Source organism: Neofelis nebulosa, chromosome 7, assembly GCF_028018385.1.
Source record: "Neofelis nebulosa isolate mNeoNeb1 chromosome 7, mNeoNeb1.pri, whole genome shotgun sequence".
Lineage (NCBI taxonomy): Eukaryota > Metazoa > Chordata > Mammalia > Carnivora > Felidae > Neofelis > Neofelis nebulosa.
This window is the reverse complement of record NC_080788.1, coordinates 117,356,273-117,379,899: the sequence shown is the minus strand read 5'-3', so window position 1 is coordinate 117,379,899 and position 23,627 is coordinate 117,356,273. Positions and strand designations below refer to the sequence as shown.

The following is a 23,627-nucleotide window of genomic DNA, read 5'->3' as shown; positions in this document are numbered from 1 at the left end:
CTCCTGGCCAAATCAAGCTTGTAGTTTTCTTTCCTTAGTTCTTTCTCTTTAAAAATTATTTATTTATTTATTTATTTATTTTTGAGAGAGAGAGTGAATGAGCAGGGAAGGGGCAGAGAGAGAGGGGGACAGAGGATCTAAAGCAGGCTCTGCGCTGACAGCTGAGAGCCTGATGCGGGGCTAGAACTCATGAGCCATGAGGTCATGACCTGAGACTAAGTCAGATGCTTAACCGACTGAGCCACCTAGGTGCCCCCTCTGTCCTTGGTTCTAAGTCTACCGTGTAATTGAGTCACTTGGAGGAGTTAAAATACATACATACGTACATACCAGGTAACTTACTTTGTTTACATTATACTTAAGAGTTGGACGTGTTCAGATCGTGCTGTTTGGATTCTATATCCTTAGTGACATAATTTGCATAATTTATAGGTCTCACATAGTAGTGGAGGCGAACACTTCAGGGTTTCTGTATCCAGATTCTTTGTCAATTATTTATTACCCAAAGAAATATTTATATAGAGAGATTAAGAAAATACTTATTCTTAAAGAAAAGGAATTGTACCATGGAAGGAGGCATCAAGTAGTGAAAAGGATCTGTACCACTCTGTAAGACCTGAGTTCTTTCTTAGATCTGCTGTTGGTTAGCACCATGTTATTGGAGCATGCCATTTACTTTCCCTGTTTCTGAGTTTCCCAGTCTGTAAAATAAAGGAGTTGGGTTAATGGTCAATTAGGGATTCTATGAGTCTTACTTTGGAAGACAACTTTTGTGAGATAAGGAATGCATTTTCATGAGGGATCTATGTTGACTAACGAGAATACAGAATGTCCAATAAGAACATTTACGACAGGGCACCTGGCTTGCTCAGTGGAAAGAGCATGCGACTCTTGATCTGGGGGTCGTGAATTCAAGCCTCACATTGGGTGTGGAGATTATTAACTAAATAAACAAACTAAAAAAAAAAAAAAAGAACATTTATGACAAAAAACACAGGCCTGTTTCTTCAAGCATCACTGGTAACCTGCTCTGGAATCTGGGTCCTGATCCTTATTCTTTGCTTTGGAAATGAGCACTAGGAGGCTTGGCAGAATGGAAAACAGGTGTGGAAGGAGCTAACAGGGGTTTTGGAGAAATGACAGACTTGCTTTCCTGAAATAAGCTTGAGCCTTCAGCCAAATGACATGTGTAGATTTCCATAAATAAAAAAAAAACCTCATGGTAAATATAGATTCATTAAACAGTCTTAAAAATAGGATCTAGGCTTGGGCTGTAGCCTTGGGTATGGGATACAATGCAACGTTCCTCTCTCACCTTCCCTTTCCTTGTCTTTTTTTCACTCATCCATGAGCTTTTATCTTAAAAGGAAATGTGCCAAGACTCTGGTTATAAATAACTGATTGGCTAATTTAGTTCAAAAGATATGTTCTGAGTGAAGGATACTGGAGTGGCTAGAGCTTTAAAGGAACACACTGAACAACTGAGTTCAGGGAGTGAGCTTCCTGAGCCCAGCAAGGTACCTGGGGATCTGTCCTATGGAATACCATTGTGAATGACCCTCTGGATTTGTCCCAGCTCAAAATTCAGATTTCCCGGGAAGGGATTCTGATTGCCCAGCTTTGGTCCTATGTCTACCCTATGATCAAGGGATGGGTCCTGTGATTAACAACTGTGTGGTAGGAGTGGGGTCTAGTGGATGCTACCAGAAGGGGGAGGGGAGGGGCAGACAAATATCATAGTGTCCAAGGCTCCAAAACTCAGGGATATCTGCAAGTGACAGCAAGTTCAGGCAACACTACATGTTCCCAGGGCACAACTGGATAATTTCAGGAGCTCTGAGGGCTGGCTGACACCCAGTGGTAGTTTATATCATAGAGGATACAGACAACTCTTTCTTCTTCCTCCTCTTCTCCTCCTCCTCCCCCTCCCCCTTCCTTCTCCTTCGTTAAAGTTTATTTATTTTGAGAGAAAAAGAGAGAGAGAGAGAGAGACAGAGAGCAGGGGAGGGGCAGAGAGGGAACGAAAGAGAATCCAAAGCAGGCTCCACATTGTCAGCACAGAGCCTGATGTGGGGCTTGAACTCAACAAACTGTGAGATCATGACTTGAGAAGAAATCAGAAGTCAGACATTTAACCAGCTGAGCCACCCAGGTGCCCCTCTTTCTTCTCATTATGAGGCTTGTTATAGTTGACATTCAATCATATTCATTAACTGACTGAATAAATGAATGATACAACTCTTACACAGGCTAAGGGGGGACTTCTATTCAACATTAGCTGAGTTGAATTCATTTAGAAACTGCTTAATTATGTATCTTTCCATTGCAAGTGACTAAAGCCCATCAGAGTTATCTTCAGCAAAAGATGGTCCTTGCTGGGGTATCATTTCGGGTAGGCAGGGTCAGAGATGAACCTAGGTCCTGAATATCAGGAAGCCCCCAGCCCTGTCTTCGCCCCTCTCTAAGCCTCTGCTCCCCTCTTCCAGAAGTTTGGCATTCTTTAATTTTCAGTCTACCTTGCCAGTAAATAGCTCTCCATGCCTCCAGGATTTGTATCTTTTCCTCTCAAAGCCCAGGGTGACAGAAACGTGACTTTCATTTCCATTCCAAACCCAGAGCAGGGACTGACTCTACGTGGCCCAGATTGGGCCAGGGGTCTGCCCCTGACTCAACCAAGATGGCCAATGATTCTTGGTGGAGGTGGGGTGGGGGGAGGGAGTACCATTACATGATGAATTTGGCTATGAGAGCAGTTCTTGGAAAGGAAGGGGGATGTGAGCAGACAACCCAACTGGTGTCTCATACAGAAGCCGAATAGTGTAATATTTGCTTATTATTTCTAGAGCGCTTTAAGAATACTTGAAGAATACTTAATTCTTGGCCTAACTGTATGAGGTAGGCATAATCAGGTAAGAGTATTTCTTTCATATCTACTTTTTTTGACTCTGCCATGGTATCTGTTTTTCAATTCTTGCCTTTCCCACTTGACTTTATATTTATTGAAGGCAGAGACCATATTCTCTTTATCTTTGCATCTATATCTGTAATGCCTAGCTCTGGGCTCCGTACATGGTGGCATCTAATTGATGCTCAACCAGTTGAATGTCTATTTTTACAGATAAGAAAATTGAGGTGCAGAGTATTATAATGCAGATGAGCCCTCAAGAGTCCCCAGTTATGCTGTGGCTTACACTAGGTTGCCAACTGGGCAAGAGGGTCATGTAGCAGCTTAGAAAGATCATACCTTAAGGCAAAGGGCCAAGACTCTGACGTTAGAGGCCTCCAGAACAGCCTCAGCTCTCCAGAAAGGGTCTTTGTCAGAGGAGGTAGACAAACAAGAAAAGAAGGAAGGTTATTAAAACTATCATTTCCTTGGGACTTGACTCGGCTATTTTATTTTATTTTTAAAGTTTATTTCTTTATTTTGAAAGAGAGAGAAAGAACACGAGAGGGGCAGAGAGGGGGGTGGGGAGAGAGAGAGAATCCCAAGCAGGCTCCGCACTGTCTGCGCAGAGCCCAGTGTGGGGCTTGATCTCATGAACTATGAGATCATGATTTGAGTGGAAACCAAGAGTCGGTCGCTTACCTGACTGAGCCACCCAGGTGCCCCTTGACTCAGCTATTTTAGCTGTCTGACATTTGAACTTGAACTTGATGGGAGAAAAAGGAGAAAGAAGCTGAGGAGGACAGTACCATGTTGGGAAGCTTTCTACTACATGACAGGAAGCAGTAAGGGATACCTACGAGGGTTTTATGGTCTCCGAACTGGGTTGGATCTTCCTGTTATGCCAATTATCCAACTGACCTGGGCAAGTCACTTCACCCCTTTGTGCCCGTCGTCCCACCTCTTTATAGATGGGAGATAGTTATATAAGCACTATTATCTCTCTCCCTTCAAGGAAGACATATAAAGAACTGTGCCCACAAAGATGAAGAGGCCAAGTCCTTTCTCTCAAAGACCTGATGGTCCAGGATGGGGAGCGGATGGCAGTGCAAAGTGCTGGGGGCTCTGAGTGTGGGTCAGTCCTACGGGTCAGTCCTTCCCAGAGAGGAAGCCACCTGTGTGTCTTTAGGATAGTCAGGAAAGGGTTCCCAGTGTGCAGAGCTTTGGAGCTAGGTCTTAAAGGAATTCTCTAGGCAGGGGAAGCGATGTCTACAGGAAGCAGTGGAATTATAACAGGTTAATTATGAGGTGATTGAATTACAAAAGGGCCTGAGGATGATATTAGTATTGTCAGATACTGTCAGGGCCTCATATTCATGCTGCACAGGCCACACTTGGCAGTCTGGTTTCAGGGGCACCAACCACAAAGGCTCTTGGAAATCACAGGCTCTGGATTCCTTTTCCCCAGCTTGCTGGTAGCAGCCATTCCTCTGTTAAGCTCTGTTTCTCCCGAGCTGGAAGAGATCTTGAGAAACAATCTGGTGTCGTCCTCTGCACCAAGGTAGGTATGGATTGGCATCCCCGTTTTATGGAAGGGGAAGCTGTGGGCAAGAGAGGGCCAGTTGGTAACTAAGGAGATAGAACCCAGGACAGTTTCTCCTAGAGTTCTTTTTTATTTTTATTTTTTATTTTTAGGGAGAGAGGGCAAGTGCAAAGGGCAGAGGGAGAAAGAGAGGGGATCTTAAGCAAGCTCCATGCGCAGCGCAGAGCCTGACGCAAGGCTCGATCCCACAACCCGGGGATCATGACCTGAGCTGAAATCAAGAGCTGGACACTCAACTGACTGAGCCACCCAGGTGCCCCTCTCCTAGAGTTCTTGTTTTCCTCCATCAAGATGCTTCTTTTGGTTCCTCTTAAGTTTCAAATCCCCATTTCAGGTAATACTTGTGGAACTATTTATTTATACCTCAAGTTTCAAGTTCTTTTTTGGCAACAGGTTATAAAAAGGAGAGAAGCCGACAGGAGGGAGCAAACAGAATGGGGGCGCTGGAGACTTCACAGACAAAAAGAGAAACTTCCGTGGCTTTTAGTGGATTCAGCACCTGTGGCAATCCTACCCAGTGGAAAGGCTCCTTATCCAAACCACAGACCTTGGGAACTCTGAGAACCAGGACCACTGTTGTCCCAGCTAATGATGGGAAGGAGCCCAGGGGTATAAGTTTAAGGGTTTCAAGATTTATTGGAATAAATCGATATTATTTTATTTTCCTCTTTCCTTCTCACCTACCCCTATTAGTGACTTAGTGTCATGGCTCCGAAGAGAGAAAGGGAGATATACTGAACGGCCGGCCACACGGCAGGCCCAGCTACAGCTCACGAGGTACCCGGATGGCTCAGCCGGTGCATGTTGAGCTGTGGGGCAGGGGGGAGGCAGGGAAGACAGGGGGGTCACGGTTGCAGTAATTGGAGTAACAGGAGACAAGTGTGCTGACTGTGGGTTATTAATAGGCACTAAGACCTATATTTACAACCAGTGGCTTAAATTAGGAGCAGACCAGTCACACCTAGCCAAATCCACGCCCTAAACCAAAGACACCTGAAGTGTGCAAAGTGCTCTTTGGGAACCTCGCTCGCCCAGTTTAGCAAGGAGGCTGCTTCAGGTAGGAGTAGCAAGATCTTCAGTGCTTGCTCAAGCGGTCTGTTGCAATTCTGCCCCTGGCGCACCTGCAGCCCAGCACGGAGAGCACCATTCTCTTTAAAGGGAGGAAGGGAGGGAGCCGGGGAAGAGGGAAGGAAGAGGGGACGGAGGGGAGACAGGGAGGAATGTAAGTAGGTTGGAAGAAAGGGAGGATGGAGAAAGGGAGGGGACAAAAAGACACCAGGCTCCTCACATCAAAACCAAAGCTCAGGCCAAGCCCTCAGAGGTTGTCTTTTTTTTTTTTTTTTTTTTAATTTTTTTTTCAACGTTTTTTATTTATTTTTGGATAGAGAGAGACAGAGCATGAACGGGGGAGGGGCAGAGAGAGAGGGAGACACAGAATCGGAAACAGGCTCCAGGCTCCGAGCCATCAGCCCAGAGCCTGACGCGGGGCTCGAACTCACGGACCGCGAGATCGTGACCTGGCTGAAGTCGGACGCTTAACCGACTGCGCCACCCAGGCGCCCCCTCAGAGGTTGTCTTTTGAGAAAGTGCAAGCGGAGGAGGGGCACACAGAGGGGGACAGAGGCTCTGAAGCTGGCTTTGTGCTGACAGCAGAGAGCCCGATGCGGGGCTCAAACTCACCAACCGTGAGATCAAGTGGGACACCGACTGAACCACCCTGGTGTCCTCTTCAGAGGTTTTCTGTTCTTCCACATCCAGCCTGCATATGAATGGGGAAATGGTTCCATTTCAGCATGAGAGAAAACTTCTACTCATAACATGCCAGAGGCCCAGAAGTGGAGCATGGGAACTTCCGTGTCAAGAGGCAAGAGGTAACTGCAGACGCCTAACCCTTAGGCAGGTGGCTGGGGGGGCTGGAGAGAGGGCTGCAAGTGCCCCGTCAGAAATGGTAACAGGGCATGGGATTAAGTCCACACTGGGTCAGAACTGGGAATTCTCTGAGGGAGAGGCAACGTTGCCTCTGAGGTGGAGGGGGGAGGTGGTCAACCTGGCCCCAGCCCTCTGTGTTTGGGAGGAAGAAAGAGAAGCAGCGATGAAGGCTGAGTGGGCTGCCCCAGGGGTCAACGTTGGGCACGTCCCATCTGCCTCCCCACCCCAGTCCCTTCTGAGTCCTAAAAGGGAGTCTCTCCAGTGCAGTGAATTTTGCACGGAGATAAACTCCTGATGGAAGGCTTCCTGTGGGTAAACCTGGGCAGATCTTGGGTTCTGCTCCAACTGCTACCGCTCCTGTCACTTAATGGCTGTGGGGCCCACTTTTTATACAAAGGGGTTATTGAAAGTACGCAGGGTATGGTTTTTTGGTGAAGATGAAGCGGAAAATGCCCAAGAAGTGCTTGGCACAGGCCTGACAGGCTGATGGGCCTGAGAAGGTGAGTTCATTTTGCCATCACCCCCCTGCAACCCCCGTGTGTCCTTTCACAAGGACAAAGCCGGTGGACACCAGGAGATGTGGTGGGAAAGTTTGGTTTGTGTAACCCAGAACCAACACTCTTGGAGGAATCGATTCCGAGTGGGGAAAAAGCCTGGGAATCGAAGGGGGTCCAGTGCTGCTCCTTACTACCGCATTATCACATTGAATAGCCTCTTGAGCCTTGGCTAAAAAGACTTTCCAACTGACAGGAAGTTTTTGAGGGCCCAAAGAGGTAATCATTTCCACCTTAATTGAGGGATCATTATGTTCCAGGCATTGTTTTTAGTGCTACCCGTGTATCACCTCACTTAATCCTTGAAACCACTTTAGGCCTCGGATGTTTGCATGTATCTGAAATCATAAAACTGTACACATTGAGGGGCACCTGGGTGGCTCAGTCGGTGGAGCATCCGACTTCGGCTCAGGTCATGATCTCACGGTTTGTGAGTTCGAGCCCCCCGTCGGGCTCTGTGCTCTCAGTTCAGAGCCTGGAGCCTGCTTTGGATTCTGTGTCTCCCTCTGTCTCTGTTCCTCCCCCACTCATGCTCTGTCTCTCTCTGCCTCTCAAAAAATGAATAAACATTTAAAAAAATTTTTTTAAACTGTACACATTGAATGTGTGTAGTACTTTTTGTATTGATTATACCTCAGCGAAGCTCTTAAGAAAACACTTTAAGGGGGCACCTGGGTGGCTCAGTTGGTTAAGCATCCGACCCTATATCTTGGCTCAGGTTATGATCTCACAGTTTGTGGAATCGAGCCCCACGTCAGGCTCTGTGCTCACAGTGCAAAGCCTGCTTCAGATTCTTTCTCTCCCTCTCTCTGTCCCTCCTCCCCTCAAAATAAATAAACTTAAAAAAAAAAACACTTTAAGAAATAGGTATGATTTTTTTAATCCCCATTTTGCAGTTGAAGAAAGAGGCTTAACAGAGAATTTAAGTAAATTGTCCCAGACCACACAGCGAGTCATAGCAGAAGTGGGATTCAGACAGAGCACAAGTGGGGGAAGGGCAGAGAGAGAGAGAGACAAAATCCGAAGCAGGCTCCAGGCTCTGAGCTGTCAGCACAGAGCCTGACGCGGGGCTCGAACTCACGAACCATGAGCTCATGACTGATGCTCACCGACTGAGCCACCCAGGCGCCTCCATAGAAGTGTCTTTGGAACTGCAAACCACTGTTTGAAGGTCAGTTGTTATCACAATCAGTGGCACATCTGGTCTTTGTATACTCAGTGAGGGCATGTGGATCAGCTCCTAAACTACTGCCTGGTACTCAAGAAGCGCTCAGTCACTCTGCCACCCTTGCCCTTGTCTCCAAGAGAGGAGACGATGCAAAATAAGGAATGTCAGTCCTCCCATGTACAGAGCTATCGTGGGCGTGTCAAGGGCAGGTAATACAATAGCAAAGAAACAGACCACACAGCTGCAAGCAACCGCACCTGACCGGTGCACAACGAAATCCAAGGAAGCAAAGGAAGGGATCTGGGATCCCTCTACCTTTAGTAAAACAGGAAGCACAGGATAGCTTTCCTCATGTTTCACAGGCCTGGCGGGGCCACCCTCTGGGGCTCCTGCTGACCTCACGCAGGCTTCATCCCTTAACCCAGGAAACACACAACCATCCTCCTAAAGGCCTAACAGGTGTCAGGAGACTCATGTCTCATGTCTGTGAGCAAAACGTTAACAGCTGTCAACTACGCAAAGCAGAGCCATTTTAAGAAGTTTCTTTGGGTAGAGATCTGGAAAGCCCAATGCTAAAATAGGAAGTATTGTATAACTTGGGCCTGGAGGTTTTCTAGTCATTATGGTACCCTTATTTTGTTTTGTTTTATTTATTCTATTCTATTCTATTCTATTCAGAGAGCATGCAAGGGAGAGAGGCAGAAAGACAGGGAGAGAGAATCTCAAGCAGGCTGCATTCTCAGTGCAGAGCCCTGACATAGGGCTCGATCCCAAGACCCTGAGATCATAACATGAGTCAAAATCAAGAGTTAGACATTTAACCGACTGAGCCACCCAGGCGCCCCGTTTTTTGTTTTTTTTTTCCCTAGTCACCTTATGGAAGTGATGTTTTTATTGAGTGACTGTTACCATTTAATGATCCTTGGTTGAATTCCAGACATATGTAATGGACTGCCCACCTGACCTATCCCCTGGGGTATGGAGGAGTGACCTCACACTCGGTAGGTCTAACAGCACACTGCTGAGGTGCTGCTCCCAATCTCCAGTAATGACAATGCTATGCTCCTATCTGCTCAGGCCAAAGACCCCTTGGTGTCATCCTTGATTCCTCTTTCATACCCGTTCTGACCCATCAGCAAAGCTAGATTGATTTTAAAATTGGGGCCACCTTCTTTTTTTTTTTCCTTTGAGTTTTTTTTTTTAATTTTTCCACGTTTATTCATTTTTGAGAGACAGAGACAGAGAATGAGCTGGGGCAGGGCAGAGAGAGGGAGAGACACAGAATCGAAAGCAGGCTCCAGGCTCTGTCCGAGCTGTCAGCACAGAGCCTGACATGGGGCTTGAATGCACAAACTGCGAGATCATGACCTGAGCTGAAGTTGGACACTTAATCGACTGAGCCACCCAGGCACCCCTCCTTTGAGCTTTTTAATAAAATAATCTCATATGGCAGGAAAAGGAGAGGGTCAGGGGTTGGGGACGCTGCCTCTTTGGTTAGTGTGGGGCCACCTTTTACCATACCACTGTCACCTCCCTTGTCCCAACCTGCCGTAATCACTTGCCAGGATCACTGAAGAGCCTCCTTGTCTGTCTCTGCCCTTGTTTTCTGCAGCCCACTGTGAGCCTGGAAGCCCTGGTGCTTCTGTCCTGAGTCAGACCACACCACTCCTCTGCTGAAAACCCCCAAGTGGCTCCCATGTCACTCCAAGTAAAAGCCCAGGTCCTTCTTTGACCTGAAAGTCCCACATGATCTGGCTCCCCCATGACCTCTATCTCCTACCTCCTCCTAGCCTGAAATTCTCCCTCCTGCTAGGTTGTTTCCTCTGCCTGAATGTTCTCCTCCCATATCAGTATGGCTGATTTTCTCAGTTCCTTCAGATCTTTATTTCAAAAGGCACCTTGTGAAAGCGACCTAGTCTGGTCACTCTGAAATGTGACCCCTCTCCCCCCACTCCCCACCCCACCTTTTCTTCTTCTTAGCATTGATTCCTCTTTAATACTATATATTAAGTATTTTGCTTGTTTATCTTGTTTGTCTGTTTCCCCCGTTAGAAGATAAGATGTATGAAGGGATTTTTGTCTATTTTGCTCACTATCGTATCTCCAGTGCCTTGAACAGCACCTGACACATAGTAGGCACATGTCTAAATATTTGGTGAGTAAATGAGTGAATGGAATAATAAACAAGGGACACAACATTAGCTGTGGATCCTTTAGCAAGTCATTTAGCCTCTCTAGGCTTCGGTTTCCTTGGATGTAAGACTGAGTCGGCACTAGATGGCTCTGAACTTCCCCGAAGTTGACATGAAGACATCCTTGGGTGAACATCTAGAGCTGGAAGTAGCTGTTTGGCAACAAAGGGTCTGAAGATTTGGGTTCAAGCCTTCAAGCCCAGGTGGAGAACACTTGTCTGGGTCTTAGTTTCCACAACAAATAGAGAGAGCTCCACCCAGTGGCCAGTAAGGTTACTTTCCGCACTTAAAGTGTAAAAGTATTAAAGTCATTAAAAAAAAGAAAAAGAAAAAATTTGCCTCCATACCCCTCAATACCACACGGTGGCACAGTTGTCTACCACCGTCTCTAAGAGGGTGTTGCTGTGCCAAGCCTGTGACTAAATAGCCCGCCTGTCGTAAAATACATTTTTCATGGACAATTGTGAGAGCTGCTCATTCATCACGTCTCTCTGGTTTGTTTCAATAACAAATAACAGAAATCATTAAATGGATTTTTTTTTTTTTAGATAAGACGGCATAAATCTCAAAAGCAAAACGAAGAGTGGAAATTTCAGCCAAATCTTTGTCACCAGTGTGATTTAAAGAACAAGCTGAAAAGCTGTAAAACAAAAGAAGTCTTTGCCAGTGTTAGGTGAGGCCATAGCTATCCTAAATTAGTTCTAAAAGTAAGTAGCCACGTACCTGTCTGCACATAACCAAGAATGTTCCCTCCAGGAGGTAGGAAGGCTAGGGAAGTACTGGACTGTTTATATTCTAGGACCTTTTTGTTTGCTTGAAACAGCCGTTAAAGACTCTGACAAATAAAACAGATTGTGAACAGTGCATGGCGCACAGTCAGCCCTAAATTCATAGTAGCCATTGTCACTGTTGCTATTAACATCATTATTACAGTCATCCTTGGGTTCTAGTTTTTCCCCTCCTCTACCCTCTCTCCAACTAACAATAGTGCTTTTGGCTTGAAATTTACTTCAGATTACAAAAAAAAAAAAAAAAGATTTTGTGGGTCTTTATTCTAATTACAAAAGTGTTACATGGTTATTTTGGCTGCCTGGAAAATAAAGAAAAGCAAAGTGAAGGCAATACAAGTTACCCACATCCCACCACGCAGCTCAGAAATAACTAAGAAGATGTTGATACTATGCAAATGCACGCGCGCACACACATTTGTGATCCCGTTGTATTGTTAAAAAACAAAATTCAACCCGAGTAGGTTTTACAGATCTTATTGGCTTTATCCAACGATTCACGAATTGGGTAGCATCCCACCTCGCAGACAGAAAGGAGCTCTCGGGAGCTGTGCAAAACGGAAGACTTTTACAGGTGGAAGAAGCAGAAACAAGGAAGTTAATTGGACAACAAGTGGATTGGTTATAGCAAAATCACTTTCCTTTAGGGCATGGCCAGTGTCTATCAGGCAGAAGACCTCACGAGTGCTGACTGGGTGATTCGCATTGACCAGATTAAGACTCCATTTCTGGGAGAGGCCAAAACTGTAAATAAGTCTCAACTTGGTGACACAGGGCTTAGCATAAGTGACTCCATTTGGGGTCTGCTGTCATGTTTTTAACAGTATAAAGGGTTTTTTTTTTTCACTCATTTTTCATTTATCATTATATTAAGCACATTTCCACATCATTAAATGTTTTCATAATCATTTATAATAACATACTTCTTTGATCAGCAAATAAGTACATCTTATATTTTTTAATTTTTTTTTTTTTTTTTTTTTTTTTGAGAGAGAAGAGAGTGCGGGTGGAGGGGCAGAAAGAGAGAGGAAGAGAGAGAATCCCAAGCAGGCTCTGCGCTGTCACCACAGACAGCACAGATTGTGGGGCTCAGTCCCACAAACTGTGAAATCATGACCTGAGCTGAAATCAAGAGTCAGACGCTCAATGTATAGAGCCACCCAGGTACCCCGAGAGAAGTATTATCATCCCCACTTTCCTAAAGAGGGATCTGCGACACTGGGAGATTAACTTGCCTAATGGCAAACAGTGAGTATGGATTCTGATTCTGTCAGAGTCCAAGGCCCCAGACTTAACCATCAGTCTGCTTTTTTTCCCCTTCTGTTTACTCCCTACCTCCATCCCTCCTCCCTTCCTTCTTTTCTCCCATCCTTCCTCCCTTCTCTCTTCTCCTTCCTTTTGCCTCCCTTCTCTTTTTTAGACGGAAAAACCATAGTTGAACTCCCAGTCAGGAAGCCTCTGCAGTTTCCTTGGGTGTGATGAAAGGCTGTTTCTGAGGGTGATGAGTGGAGCAAAGAAGGAAGTCAACGTGCTGAATATTTAGTGGGCGCTAAGCAGCATGCTGAGAGCTTTTGTATGACTGGTCTCATTTAATCCTATAAGCTTCTAGAAAAAGGAGTTTCTATTGTTATACCTATTTAACAATGAGGAAACTGAGGCTCAGACAGGCACCTTGCCCAAAGTCGCACAGTTTTTAATGAACAGAGCCAGGATAAATCATGATCTGACAGAAGTCTGGTGCCAACTTGCATCGCTGATCGCTATTATTCTCTCCCCGCTTTATGCTATACTTTTCAGTATGGTGGAGAAAATGGTCCTTTTCTGGGTGATATTTGTCAACCTCTCCTCAAGAACTTAACAATGGTAAAATCTTGGTAATTCCACCCGGCTTTCAAAGTCTTTTGCCATCTGCCCGTTTTTTAGTTGGTCAATTTCACTTCCCACAGCCCCTTTCTGCACTCTCTCCTCTTTGCAGGCTGGTATTTTGTGCCACTGCTGTCTGTTACATTGATTTCCTCGTCCACGCTTTCTAGTCTCCGTTATCAAGCTGCATACATCCTTCAGTGCCCACCTTAAGCGCCTCCTTACGCATTCCTCATCTCTTGGTCCTAGGTGACAGAGACATTTCATCACCTCACAGCTCTGTGCAAAAGCTTTCAGTGATAGCCTTTTAATTGCTAAACAGAAGCCAGCCTTCTTAGCTTGGTATTCAAGGTAGCCATTCAGTCACAAATAGGTACTGAGAGCCAGTTATGTGCTAGGCACTCTTGAGGTGCTGGGCGAACTGTAGAGAACCAGACAGACGGGTTTCTATCCTGATGGTGAACAAACTGGACATTAAATAATTACAAATAATCAACTAAATAATTATTAGTATGATTCAAGCAATTACAAGGTTCTCTAGAATCTGCTCTCAACCTATTTTCAGTTCCTTCTCATCCTTTATTCCATTCAGACGAGCCTACTCATTCCATTCCCGCCTCTGTGGCTGTGCCCTTACTCTCCTGTTTTTCCTAGGTGTGAGTTCTTCCCTGCTCCACCCTCTACCCCTCCAGGACTGGCTTTAGTTCCACGTCTTCCATGAAACCCTGCTCCGCAACTTTAACCCAAAGGATCTTCCCTCATTTGAATTTCTAGCACTTATCCATTGGACAAATATTTACTGAATGACTTCTTGAAATGTTTGATGAATGACTCTTCATGAAGTCCTAAACACATGCTACGTATTAAAGATTTAAATTATATAAGGAGTTAGACTCTTCCTACTGAGAGGGATCAAGGATCTTTTTTTTTTCCTCTTCTCTGGGTGGGGGTGGGGGAGAAGAGTGGAGATCAAAAAAGCTACAGTAAAACATATAAAATTACCAATCAACAAAATGACAATAAAAATTGCCCAATCACTCATAATGATGTAGGAAACAGGCAAATGAAAAATTAAATTCCCTTACGGCCTACAGCCCATTGACAAGTCCTTGAGACAGGCAGAGTGATCTCCCTCTAGGAGCTCAGCTGCCTCGATGATGACACTTTGCTAAAGGCAAAAGGGAATCTTAGCTTAACGTGATCCTGATCCCCCAGAATCCTGTAAGTCTACTTTGACATATAAAAATTCCTTTGGAAACTTCCTTTATCTTTACTGCCGCCCTCAAGATATATGTTGGCAATCATCCTCCAAGCATATGCCTCACTGATATATATCTTAAGGGTCTCATGACTAAAGTTTTATTAGACAATAATAAATAACATTTTCCTAACAACAGCTAGCCCCCTCAAAGTCCTGGAAACCTTGCATCCAAAATTCCTTAGACTTTCAATATCCCCAACCCCCTCCCAGCCTGAAGGTATATAATCAGTCACCCATCAAAACCCCAGTGCAGCTCTTTCTGCCCACGGGTCCTGTCCCTGTGCTTTAATAAAATCACCTTTTTGCACCAAAGATGTCTCAAGAATTCTTTCTTGGCCGTCAGCTCCGGATGCCCACGACTCTAAAACCACGTCAAAAATCCTACTGCTTGAAAGAGATCTACCACTGACAGCTTTCTATCTTCCTAGTTGTTTCTGTTTCTATTTCTCTGTGTGTGTGTCTAGGAAAAATTTATTTTCCCTCCAAGATTATCAAGAAAAATCTTTTTTCTTATGGTCTTTTTTTTAAAAAACCGAATACATCTACCCCCCCCCCCCGCCCCCACTTTCCTGCTCTTCTGCTTGAAGGTGGAATAGTTTGTTCGAGGTTGAACAAAACCCAGCAAATTTACTCAAGGACTCATCCATATCTTTTCCAGTCCGATGTTCAGATAAGAATCTGAACATTGTTTTATGGTGTTTCCTCAGAAGTCCTTCCTCAAGACCTACCCTGGATGCTCTTCAGAAGTTCCAAGACTTCCAATGTGTGGGATGCCTAGGTATACTGTGTAGCCATACTTTTATGAAAACCACAGAATGTGGGGCCTACAAGAACACAGATCTTCCAGTTGGTCCCCCTCACTTAAAGGATGAGCAGGCTGAACTACAGTGTTAAGTACTTGCCCACGATCATGCAGCTAGTTGGGACAGGGCTGAAGATGCCGGCCCTGATTACCTTTACAGATTGTCCCACTGTCTCCAGCTCGTCTAACAATCAACCTCCAGCTAAAACTAAACGGAAAATACGCAGTGAAGCACCAACTCTTGCCAAGCAAATTGTATTTACTCGTGCCACTGATCAGGGAAAAGGGTACATGGTTTGGTAGAGATTGAGCTGGACCTTTTAGCGCTGACTTGTTTTGAAATGTCAGAAAACTTTCTCCTTGGAAATCTACATTACTATGATAGGATTACAACAAAGAGGAAGTATTCGGGGCCACTTACCTCACTCTTTCCTAATGTTTGAGAAATGGAGGATAAGAAAAAGATGTAGGAAAAGGTTGGTCCTTGATCATGAACTGTAGCATTGGCCCGTGTGTATATTCTACTTTGGTTCTTAATCTGATTTCTAGAGATCAGCATGATCTGAGGTGCAATTCATTCGAGCAAAAGTAGAAAAACCGAGTCTCTTCAGAGAGGCCAAGCCCTCTCTTCACGGATAGTTTTCAAACTGAGCTTTCCGGCCTCAGTTTGAAGCCCCAGTAAGGTGGTCTCTCATTCATTCTCTCTGAATTCTAAAAAGTGCCAATTCTAAAAAAGATTGGAATCTCTTACAAAGGCGGGAACTGTAGTTTTAAGAGTGCTTCTAAAGAACGTTCCAATGGGCCTAAAGGCCTTATAGAGATTAAAGGTTTCCTGGGTGGGAGTGGGGCTGGGAGCGGAAGCTGATCCACCTGGTTGGACAGGGGCAGACGCACATCCAAGAGCGGGGAGAACCCAACTGCAGGAGGGAGCTAGAGAAGAAAGGGCTCTGGGCGGGGAGGTACAACCCAGCTCTCTTCCTCTGCTCCCTCTCAAAAGCTCACTTTAGGATCAAGAGCACAGGTGCTGGCCAACGGGGCCCCTGCCCTACGCCAGCAAACAAAGGGCGCAGCCTCCTACAGCCTTTTTGGTCTGAACGGAGGCTCGGCCTTACCTTTCTGGGTCCACCCATCCCTCCGCATGCACCCAATGAGGCCGCAGCCTCCTCCAGCCAGGAGGTGTTGAACTCTCGCAAGAAATGGACAGGTAGCGCGGACCAATGGTTGGAGCCGCCGCGGGCCAATGGGAGAGGGAAATGGGTCGACCTGGGGTTGAGAATGAGAGCCCGCAAAAGGGGGCGGGGCCTCGGGGGAGGGACACGTAGGCGCCGGGGGTGGAGAGGGGCGGGCGGGTGGCAGGCGGGAGGAACCTGCGGACGGTCGGCCGCGGCCAATGGGAGGGCGGGCTGGCGTGGGGGGGGTGGGCCCGGTGCCGGGCGGCCCCGCCCCTTCGGGTCCGCAGGGCTGGGGCGGAGCCAGGTCCGCGTCAGGTGGTCCCGGGCGTGCGGGCGGCGCTGGGGGCGGGGCGCGGCGCGGAAAGGGGAGCGGCGGCCAGCGGGCGGCGGCGGGCACCGGCTGCGCGAGCAGGTACCCGCGGCGGAGGTGGCCAGGCCGCCCCGGGGGGGCGAGCGCGAAGGCGGGGGCTCGGGCCCGCCGCGCCCCCATGCCGCGGTGAGCACTCGCGCTCGGCGCACTTGTCGCCGCTCCGCGCCAGCCCCAGCGAGCCGGCTCTCCCAGCCCCGCCAGCCCGGGCCCTACCTGCGGCCGCCGTCGGGGGAGGGGGGTCCCCCCAGCTCTGCGGAGCCGCATGAACAATAGGCGGCGGCGGTTCCTGCGGGCGGCGGCAGCCCCGCACCCTATGGATCGGCCGCTCCATGGAGCCCTCCAGAGCGCTTCTCGGCTGCCTGGCGAGCGCCGCCGCTGCCGCCCCGCCGGGGGAGGATGGAGCGGGGGCCGCGGCCGAGGAGGAGGAGGAAGAGGAGGAGGAGGCGGCGGCGGCCCCCGGGGAGCTGGGTCCCGAAGCACCGCTGCCCTACTGGACGGCGGTGTTCGAGTACGAGGCTGCAGGCGAGGACGAGCTGACCCTGCGGCTGGGCGACGTGGTGGAGGTGCTGTCCAAGGACTCGCAGGTGTCCGGCGACGAGGGCTGGTGGACCGGGCAGCTGAACCAGCGGGTGGGCATCTTCCCCAGCAACTACGTGACCCCGCGCAGCGCCTTCTCCAGTCGTTGCCAGCACGGCGGCGAGGACCCCAGTTGCTACCCGCCCATTCAGTGTAAGGCGAAGGCGGGGCCGCGGGGCCGAGCGGGGAGGGGGGGCTGGAGGCCTAGGGGTGGTCTCGTAACGGGTGGGGAATGATTGACCCGCGGGTGGGTGTGTGCGCGCGCGCTCGCGCTGTAGGGGCTTTGGTGGGTGCGATGGGTAAGGTAGAGATGCCGCAGGCCTTGCCTGGAACCTCAGGCGCTCGGGCTCCTTAACCTTCATCTGACCACCTCAGCGGCAGCGTCTGCTTTCCACATCCTGAAGCCCCAGCGTGAGAATCTCCCCATTTCCCACTCCCCGGTCCCCCCAACTGTGGGAGGATTTCAGGCCAGCTGGTAGTTTCTGTCCTAACCTTAGTCCCTAAATCAGGGACCTTCCTGACCTCTTCTGCCGCCTGTCCCCGCCCCTTCAAGGCATTTGCTAGGGAGCAGATGGGGGTGTCTCCGGCAGGGCTGGCTGGGCCGGCTCTCAAGTCCCGGAAGCCTGTGTGAACTCGGGTCGGAAGTGTCTTTGAAACGTCTTGCCTATTTCTTGGATCGCAATCATGTATCTCAGAAGTTGTACCTTTAGGAGTCTCACTGAGAAGGGTCTAGTGTGTGGAGAAGCAGGTGATGGGGTGAGAAATGATTAGAGAGGGAAAAAGATCTTCCCCCGTGAGAGTGGCTAAATCCCAGTCTCTTGACACCCAGGCTGTTCACATAATACGTTTCTCCTTTCTTCTCATCCTAGATCCTTGCCTATATTTGGTATTTGCCAAATCTCAAGCGGACCATGCCCACGGGTCCCTCCCAGGGCCTTTCTTCCAGTGTCCTGGTTTTCATCAGTTTCCCAGGAGCCCCCTGTTCCACACCCTGCAATAAAATTCCCTTTTTTGTTTTGTTTTGTTTTGTTTTGTTTTGTTTTGTTTTAAAGGAGTTAAATTGCCATTAGAATCCCTTAATCAGTTCTGCTAGGTGGTTTTAGAAGAAAGATGTAAATATCTTCTGTGCAGTTTACACTGTTTTATATTTGAGGGTTCTCATAATTTCTTTCTTGCTAATACAGGTTTTGTTAACACATATTTATTATTGTTTATTCCAGATTTTGTATACTTTGCATTTTAGTCAATTAAAAAAATCATTCCAAGGGCCAACTTCAGGCATCGAATTTTTAAATTTCATTCGTAACATTTATCTTTCTGGTGCTATAACTTATTTTCACCTGAAGAATTGTGTTACTTTATTTAAGATGTTTATAAAATAACATCACTTAATATGAAAGTCACAACCTCTTTCCTTATTTTTCTGTTCTCCTTTTTTATTGGTGTTTTGACTATCATATTGATGTTCAAATCCTTAGTTCCCTTTGTTTTTATCTCCCTCTCATTCAATTTAAAACTTCGTGTTTCTACAATTTGATCTATATAAAGCCTGGAGGGGACAAATGACTTTAAATTGTTTCTAACTGTTAAATCTTTTTGCCTGTAGTACTGGGAAGGTGTAGGCTAAGGGTCCTAGCATACGGGTCTGAAATAGTGTTGAAGGTGAACATGGTCACATATTGGAAGAGATATTGGAAGAATGGCCTGGCATATTAGACACAGTGTAGTTTTAAACAGAAGTCAAATTGTGGGTTTCTTTGTGGGTGACTTCTTGTGATTTTTTTTTTTTTTTTTTTACAGCTAATGTCAGAGTAGGAGAGCTATGTGAGGCTCCTGAGCAGAGACTCAGTTTCTTTAACGTCTGTACTTCCAGCTGTCGAGCAGTCAAGAGTGAATATGACTTGGGCTGGAAGAACTCATCTGCAGAACACCAGATGTGTCCACAGTGTGCTACATTAGCAGCTCCTCCATTAGGTGCCCAGGACTTAATCTTAAAAAAAATTTTTTTTATCCTTTCTTCATTTTTTGATAGAGACAGAGCGTGAGTGGGGGAGGGGCAGAGAGAGAGAGAGAGAGAGAGAGAGACAGAATCCTAAGCAAGCTCCAGGCTCTGAACTGACAGCACAGAGCCAGGACTTAATCTTTAATGTAACAAAAGTTACCTTGGGTAGACTAGATTCCTGTATGTAGAATTCAGATGATGAGAAAGTAGGGAGTACTTTGTGCTTCTTAAAAGAACTGACTTGAAGAACATGATTTTTGAAGGTCCTGGTAACTTATTTAGTCTCACCACGAGTTCTGAACTTGAATGGGATTAATTCTTGATAATTCAGAAAGTTTAATTTCATCCAAAAACCAATTAGAGTGCCTTGTGAAAGATGGATACTGTGTTAAATACCAAGAGATAAAGAAATAATAAGATAAGGAGGTGCTTGTAAGTCATGCCTGAGGGAGATTGGTGATGTAAATACATCATTTCAGTGCAGTGCTTTGGTAAAGTGAACATGGGAAGTTGCTAACAGGTGCTCTGATGGGTCTCCTGCGTCCACCAGTTCAGTTAGTGTCACTCAGAAAATAAAGGTGATTGGCAACCTTGTCTCCAAAGACTTGGAATAAAATTGAGCCACTGAGAGCTTTTCCCCAGTTACCCTTTTGAATTTCTCCTTTGAGGCATGAATTGTGACATTAGATTAAGAACAGCAGACACTCAGTTAAGTCATAATGTTCAGTTTTAATTTCAAATATTGCTTTTCAAACTGAAAATTTTGTTTCAAACTTCATTCAAAACAAAAGAGGGGAAATTACCAAACCTTGTGACAAATTTTAAAAAAATAGTGATAGTAGAAATCATCTAATATTTACATAGTGCAGTTATCCCCACCAATGTAGATATAAAAGTTTAGCTTTCCATGGAGCTGACAAATACAAATAACCTAAGAACTCATTCATCTTTTTTTTTTTTTTTTTTAGCGAAAGAGGAAAAATGTACAGTTCCAAATTTATCATCATGAGAGATAAATAGCCCTAGGTTATTTAAAAAAAAAAAAAACAAAACAGTTTCTTTATAGGAGGATTGTGTCTGTTTTCAAGCAGGGTATAAATTAAGGTTATTACTAATTTATATTTTTTTCTTACATCTACTAGAAACATAAGAACGTATTTTCAGGCATACTTGGGATTTTTAAATGAGTCACGTGTGTACCATTCACTCGCCCAAACTCACCAGAATGTGCCTATACATTTAGTTTCCAAGAATACAATTGAGAGAGAATAACATCTTGACTGCAAAAACGAAAGAAATAAGGTTTTGTTCTTGATATTCCTGAAAATATCCATCCACAGAAACTGAAAAATGTACTGAATGTGACTTGACCTGATTTTTACTTAAAACCAGGTCTTGACTGGAGGGGGAAAGGAGAGCCCCACATTCTCTCAGCTGCAGTGAAGGTCTAGTTCCTACCCAAAGGAATCTTCACAGGGAGGAGAAAAGAAAGTACCCTCCCCCCAGTCCTCACTGTTCTGTCTTCTATCTGCTTGCAAGCTATGTTCTATACTTTTCTTGAAGGCTGGTCATACTATTTCCTTAGCTAGTTAGCAAGAACCTGAGAGTTTATGTTCTACCAGAGAGAGATTATCACTTTCCCTTCCCCACAGAGGTTTTCCGTCTTCTGTGAAATGCCATTTGAGGAGCTGTCCTTTCAGCACCCTGATTCAGAATCCCTTCTTTTAAATCCTTGTACGTTTAAATAAGTACTTAACACGTCCTGTGTGTTTACAACTATGCCTCAGAACAGAGGAAAGAAGGGAGGGTATAAAACAAAATACTGAACAGTTTATTCCCTTAAGGAAAATTCAGATATTCAGTTGAGGAAATAAGATGTGTAAATGCCAACTTGTTGCAGAGACATATCTTTTCATCAGTGTAGAAGCTGTTAGAAAAAGTGAATGTTTGAGGCACCTGGCTGGCTCATTAGAGCCTGCGACTCAATCTCAGGGTCATGAATTCAAGCCCCACATTGGGTGTAGAGATTACTTAAGAATAAAATCTTAAAAAAAAAAAAAAAAAAAAGAAAAGTGAATGTTCCTTCCCTCCATGACCAAGGAGAGTCCTGACATAACTTACATATTTCTCCAAGAGGGTTTCCTTTTTCTTTTTTCTTTTTTTCTTTTATTTGAGATGGAGAGAGAAAGAGAGTGTGTGTATGAGTGAGAACACAAGTCAGGGAGAGGTGCACGGGGGTGGGGTGGGGAAAGAATCTTAAGCAGGCTCCACGCTCAGCATAGAACTCTGTGCAGAGCTCAATCCCATGACCCTAGGATCGTGACCTGAGCCGAAATCAAGAGTCGGACACTCAACCCACAGAGCCACCCAGGCACTCCTTTCCAAGAGTTTCTAACAACCCCTTAATATACCCATGTTTTTCTCATTCATATAAATGAGATAAGACAAGAATTAGTAATCAGGATTCATTTTAGGACCCAGAAACATTTAAGCTATTTTAAGCAGAAAGTGAGTTAGCACAGGAAAATGAGTGCTTACAGAAATGTTGGAAGGGCAGGGAGAAGGGGCTCTTAGCTGGATCTGTGGGAACAACTCTCAGAACATTGCAGACCTGGCCCACCCGGCAAGCCACCACTTCTCTAATTAGAAACGTACAGAATCAGGGGGTGACATTGAAGCTGTCAATCTTAGGAACACCCTCTTGTAGTTACTGTCCAGAGATTAGGCAACCACTTGGCCTTACGACATTCCTGTCTCCATCTGCCCAGAGCTAATGGCTGACATGCAGGAAAATCCTACTTCTCCACAGCCATGCTTGCCAGGAGAAAAGCAGGAATATGGTGTCCATCTCACTTCTACCTTCCCTATCTTGTGCATCTAATTGGCAGAAGCAGAACAGTAGCGGTAAGGGAGTCTGGGAAATGTAGTTCTTAGCTTTCGGGCCTCTGAAAGATCATGTAGAGAATTGTAGATGTTGATTGTTTGTCTGCAGGACCAGCCACACCATTGATTCTTCAAGAAGAGTGCCAGATTGAGATGAAAAGCTCGAACAGCTGAAACTTTTGGGTCAAGATGGGCTATACCTTCTGTATAACTTTTTGTATTCCTTTGTGCAGACTGCCAGTTGCATTGTAAACTACAAATGAATGTTAGCCCTAGATAGGCTAGGAATACTCTAATTCAGGGAGAATAGAGGTTTGAGGACTGCCAACATCTGAGTGGAAGATGGAGGCATCCTGGAGCTGGCTGAGGAAGGAAGAGAACAGCAGTGGGCATTTCCTCTTCTGATCTTGCCAAAAGTTCATCGCTTCTCGGCCTTTTGGCTAAGATCAAGTGTGATCTTGCCAAAAGTTCAGAAATGTATCTTTGTTTTCTTCTTTTTTTTTTTTGTTTTTTTTTTTTTTAAATTTTTTTTCTCAACGTTTTTTATTTATTTTTGGGACAGAGAGAGACAGAGCATGAACGGCGGAGGGGCAGAGAGAGAGGGAGACACAGAATCGGAAACAGGCTCCAGACTCCGAGCCATCAGCCCAGAGCCTGACGCGGGGCTCGAACTCACGGACCGCGAGATCGTGACCTGGCTGAAGTCGGACGCTTAACCGACTGCGCCACCCAGGCGCCCCTTTGTTTTGTTTTTTAGCAACCTTATTTTCTCTATCTGTTTCAGGAGGTCCAATGCTTTTTTTTTTTTTTTTTTTTTTAACTTTTCAGGTCTGTCTGAGTTTGGTTTAGTCCCTACTGAGTTAGATTTTTGCCCCCATTTTACTTGACTATCACTTACCTGCTGAGTGTTCAGCAGGATGAGTACAGTGGTGAGTAAAGCAGACAGAATCTGCCCTTGTGAATCTCACAATCTAGCAGGACAGCAGGCACTGAACAAGTAATTAAACCTTGCTGAGTCTTGCCAAACAGAGACTGTTATGGATATGTTTGATGGGGGCCTGACCTCATTGAGGCAAGGGTTAGGAAAAGTTCCCTTAGGAGATTTTGTTTAAGCTGAGACCTGAGGGTTGAATAGGAGTCAGCCAGGTAAAGACAAACTGAGAAGACACAGCACAGGGTTTTCATGAGAGAAACATAAAATAGCACTTTACTCGTATAGCAACACCTTATCTAGCTCAAGATTTATAATCACTGATAGCTATTATTATCTATCCATGGAAGCCTTTCCAAACAGAGCAGAAGATATAATCAGGTACCCTAGATTCAAACTCTGCATTGGAAAGAAGATGAGTGGTTGGGTGTGGTACTGGGAGAATCAGGGTAGAGCTGTGGAGCAGGTGACTTCTGGAGTAAGATGTCTCCTGGGAGGCTCCTTTCCCACATATCCTAGTCACCAGGTCCTGGTAGAACCGCGTTTTGAAAATATCCTCCCGGTTTACTGCACACTCTCTGTCTTCACTGTTGCTGCTATTCAGACCTTGGTGTTTGCATGCCTGGGTTACTCAGTGGCCTCCTTAGTG

The 23,627-nt window shown here is 45.9% G+C and overlaps 1 protein-coding gene and 1 long non-coding RNA gene across 2 annotated transcripts in view; one reads left to right on the top strand and one right to left on the bottom strand.

The window, feature by feature from the left end:
* Window positions 1-4,166: 4,166 nt before the first annotated feature.
* Window positions 4,167-16,287, bottom strand: LOC131517441 (uncharacterized). The gene is made up of 4 exons (XR_009264595.1): window positions 16,157-16,287; window positions 15,197-15,252; window positions 6,168-6,246; window positions 4,167-4,485 (listed from the first exon to the last, which is right to left on the bottom strand). It is a non-coding gene; the product is annotated as an uncharacterized LOC131517441 (long non-coding RNA).
* A 272-nt stretch (window positions 16,288-16,559) lies between these two features.
* The window catches only part of MAP3K9 (mitogen-activated protein kinase kinase kinase 9), an 80,477-nt gene continuing 73,409 nt past the window's right edge, over window positions 16,560-23,627 (top strand). Inside the window, exon 1 of the mRNA XM_058739507.1 lies at window positions 16,560-17,315. Coding sequence (XP_058595490.1) covers window positions 16,916-17,315 — 400 coding nt within the window. The 5' untranslated portion in view covers window positions 16,560-16,915. The remainder of the gene's footprint in view (window positions 17,316-23,627) is intronic.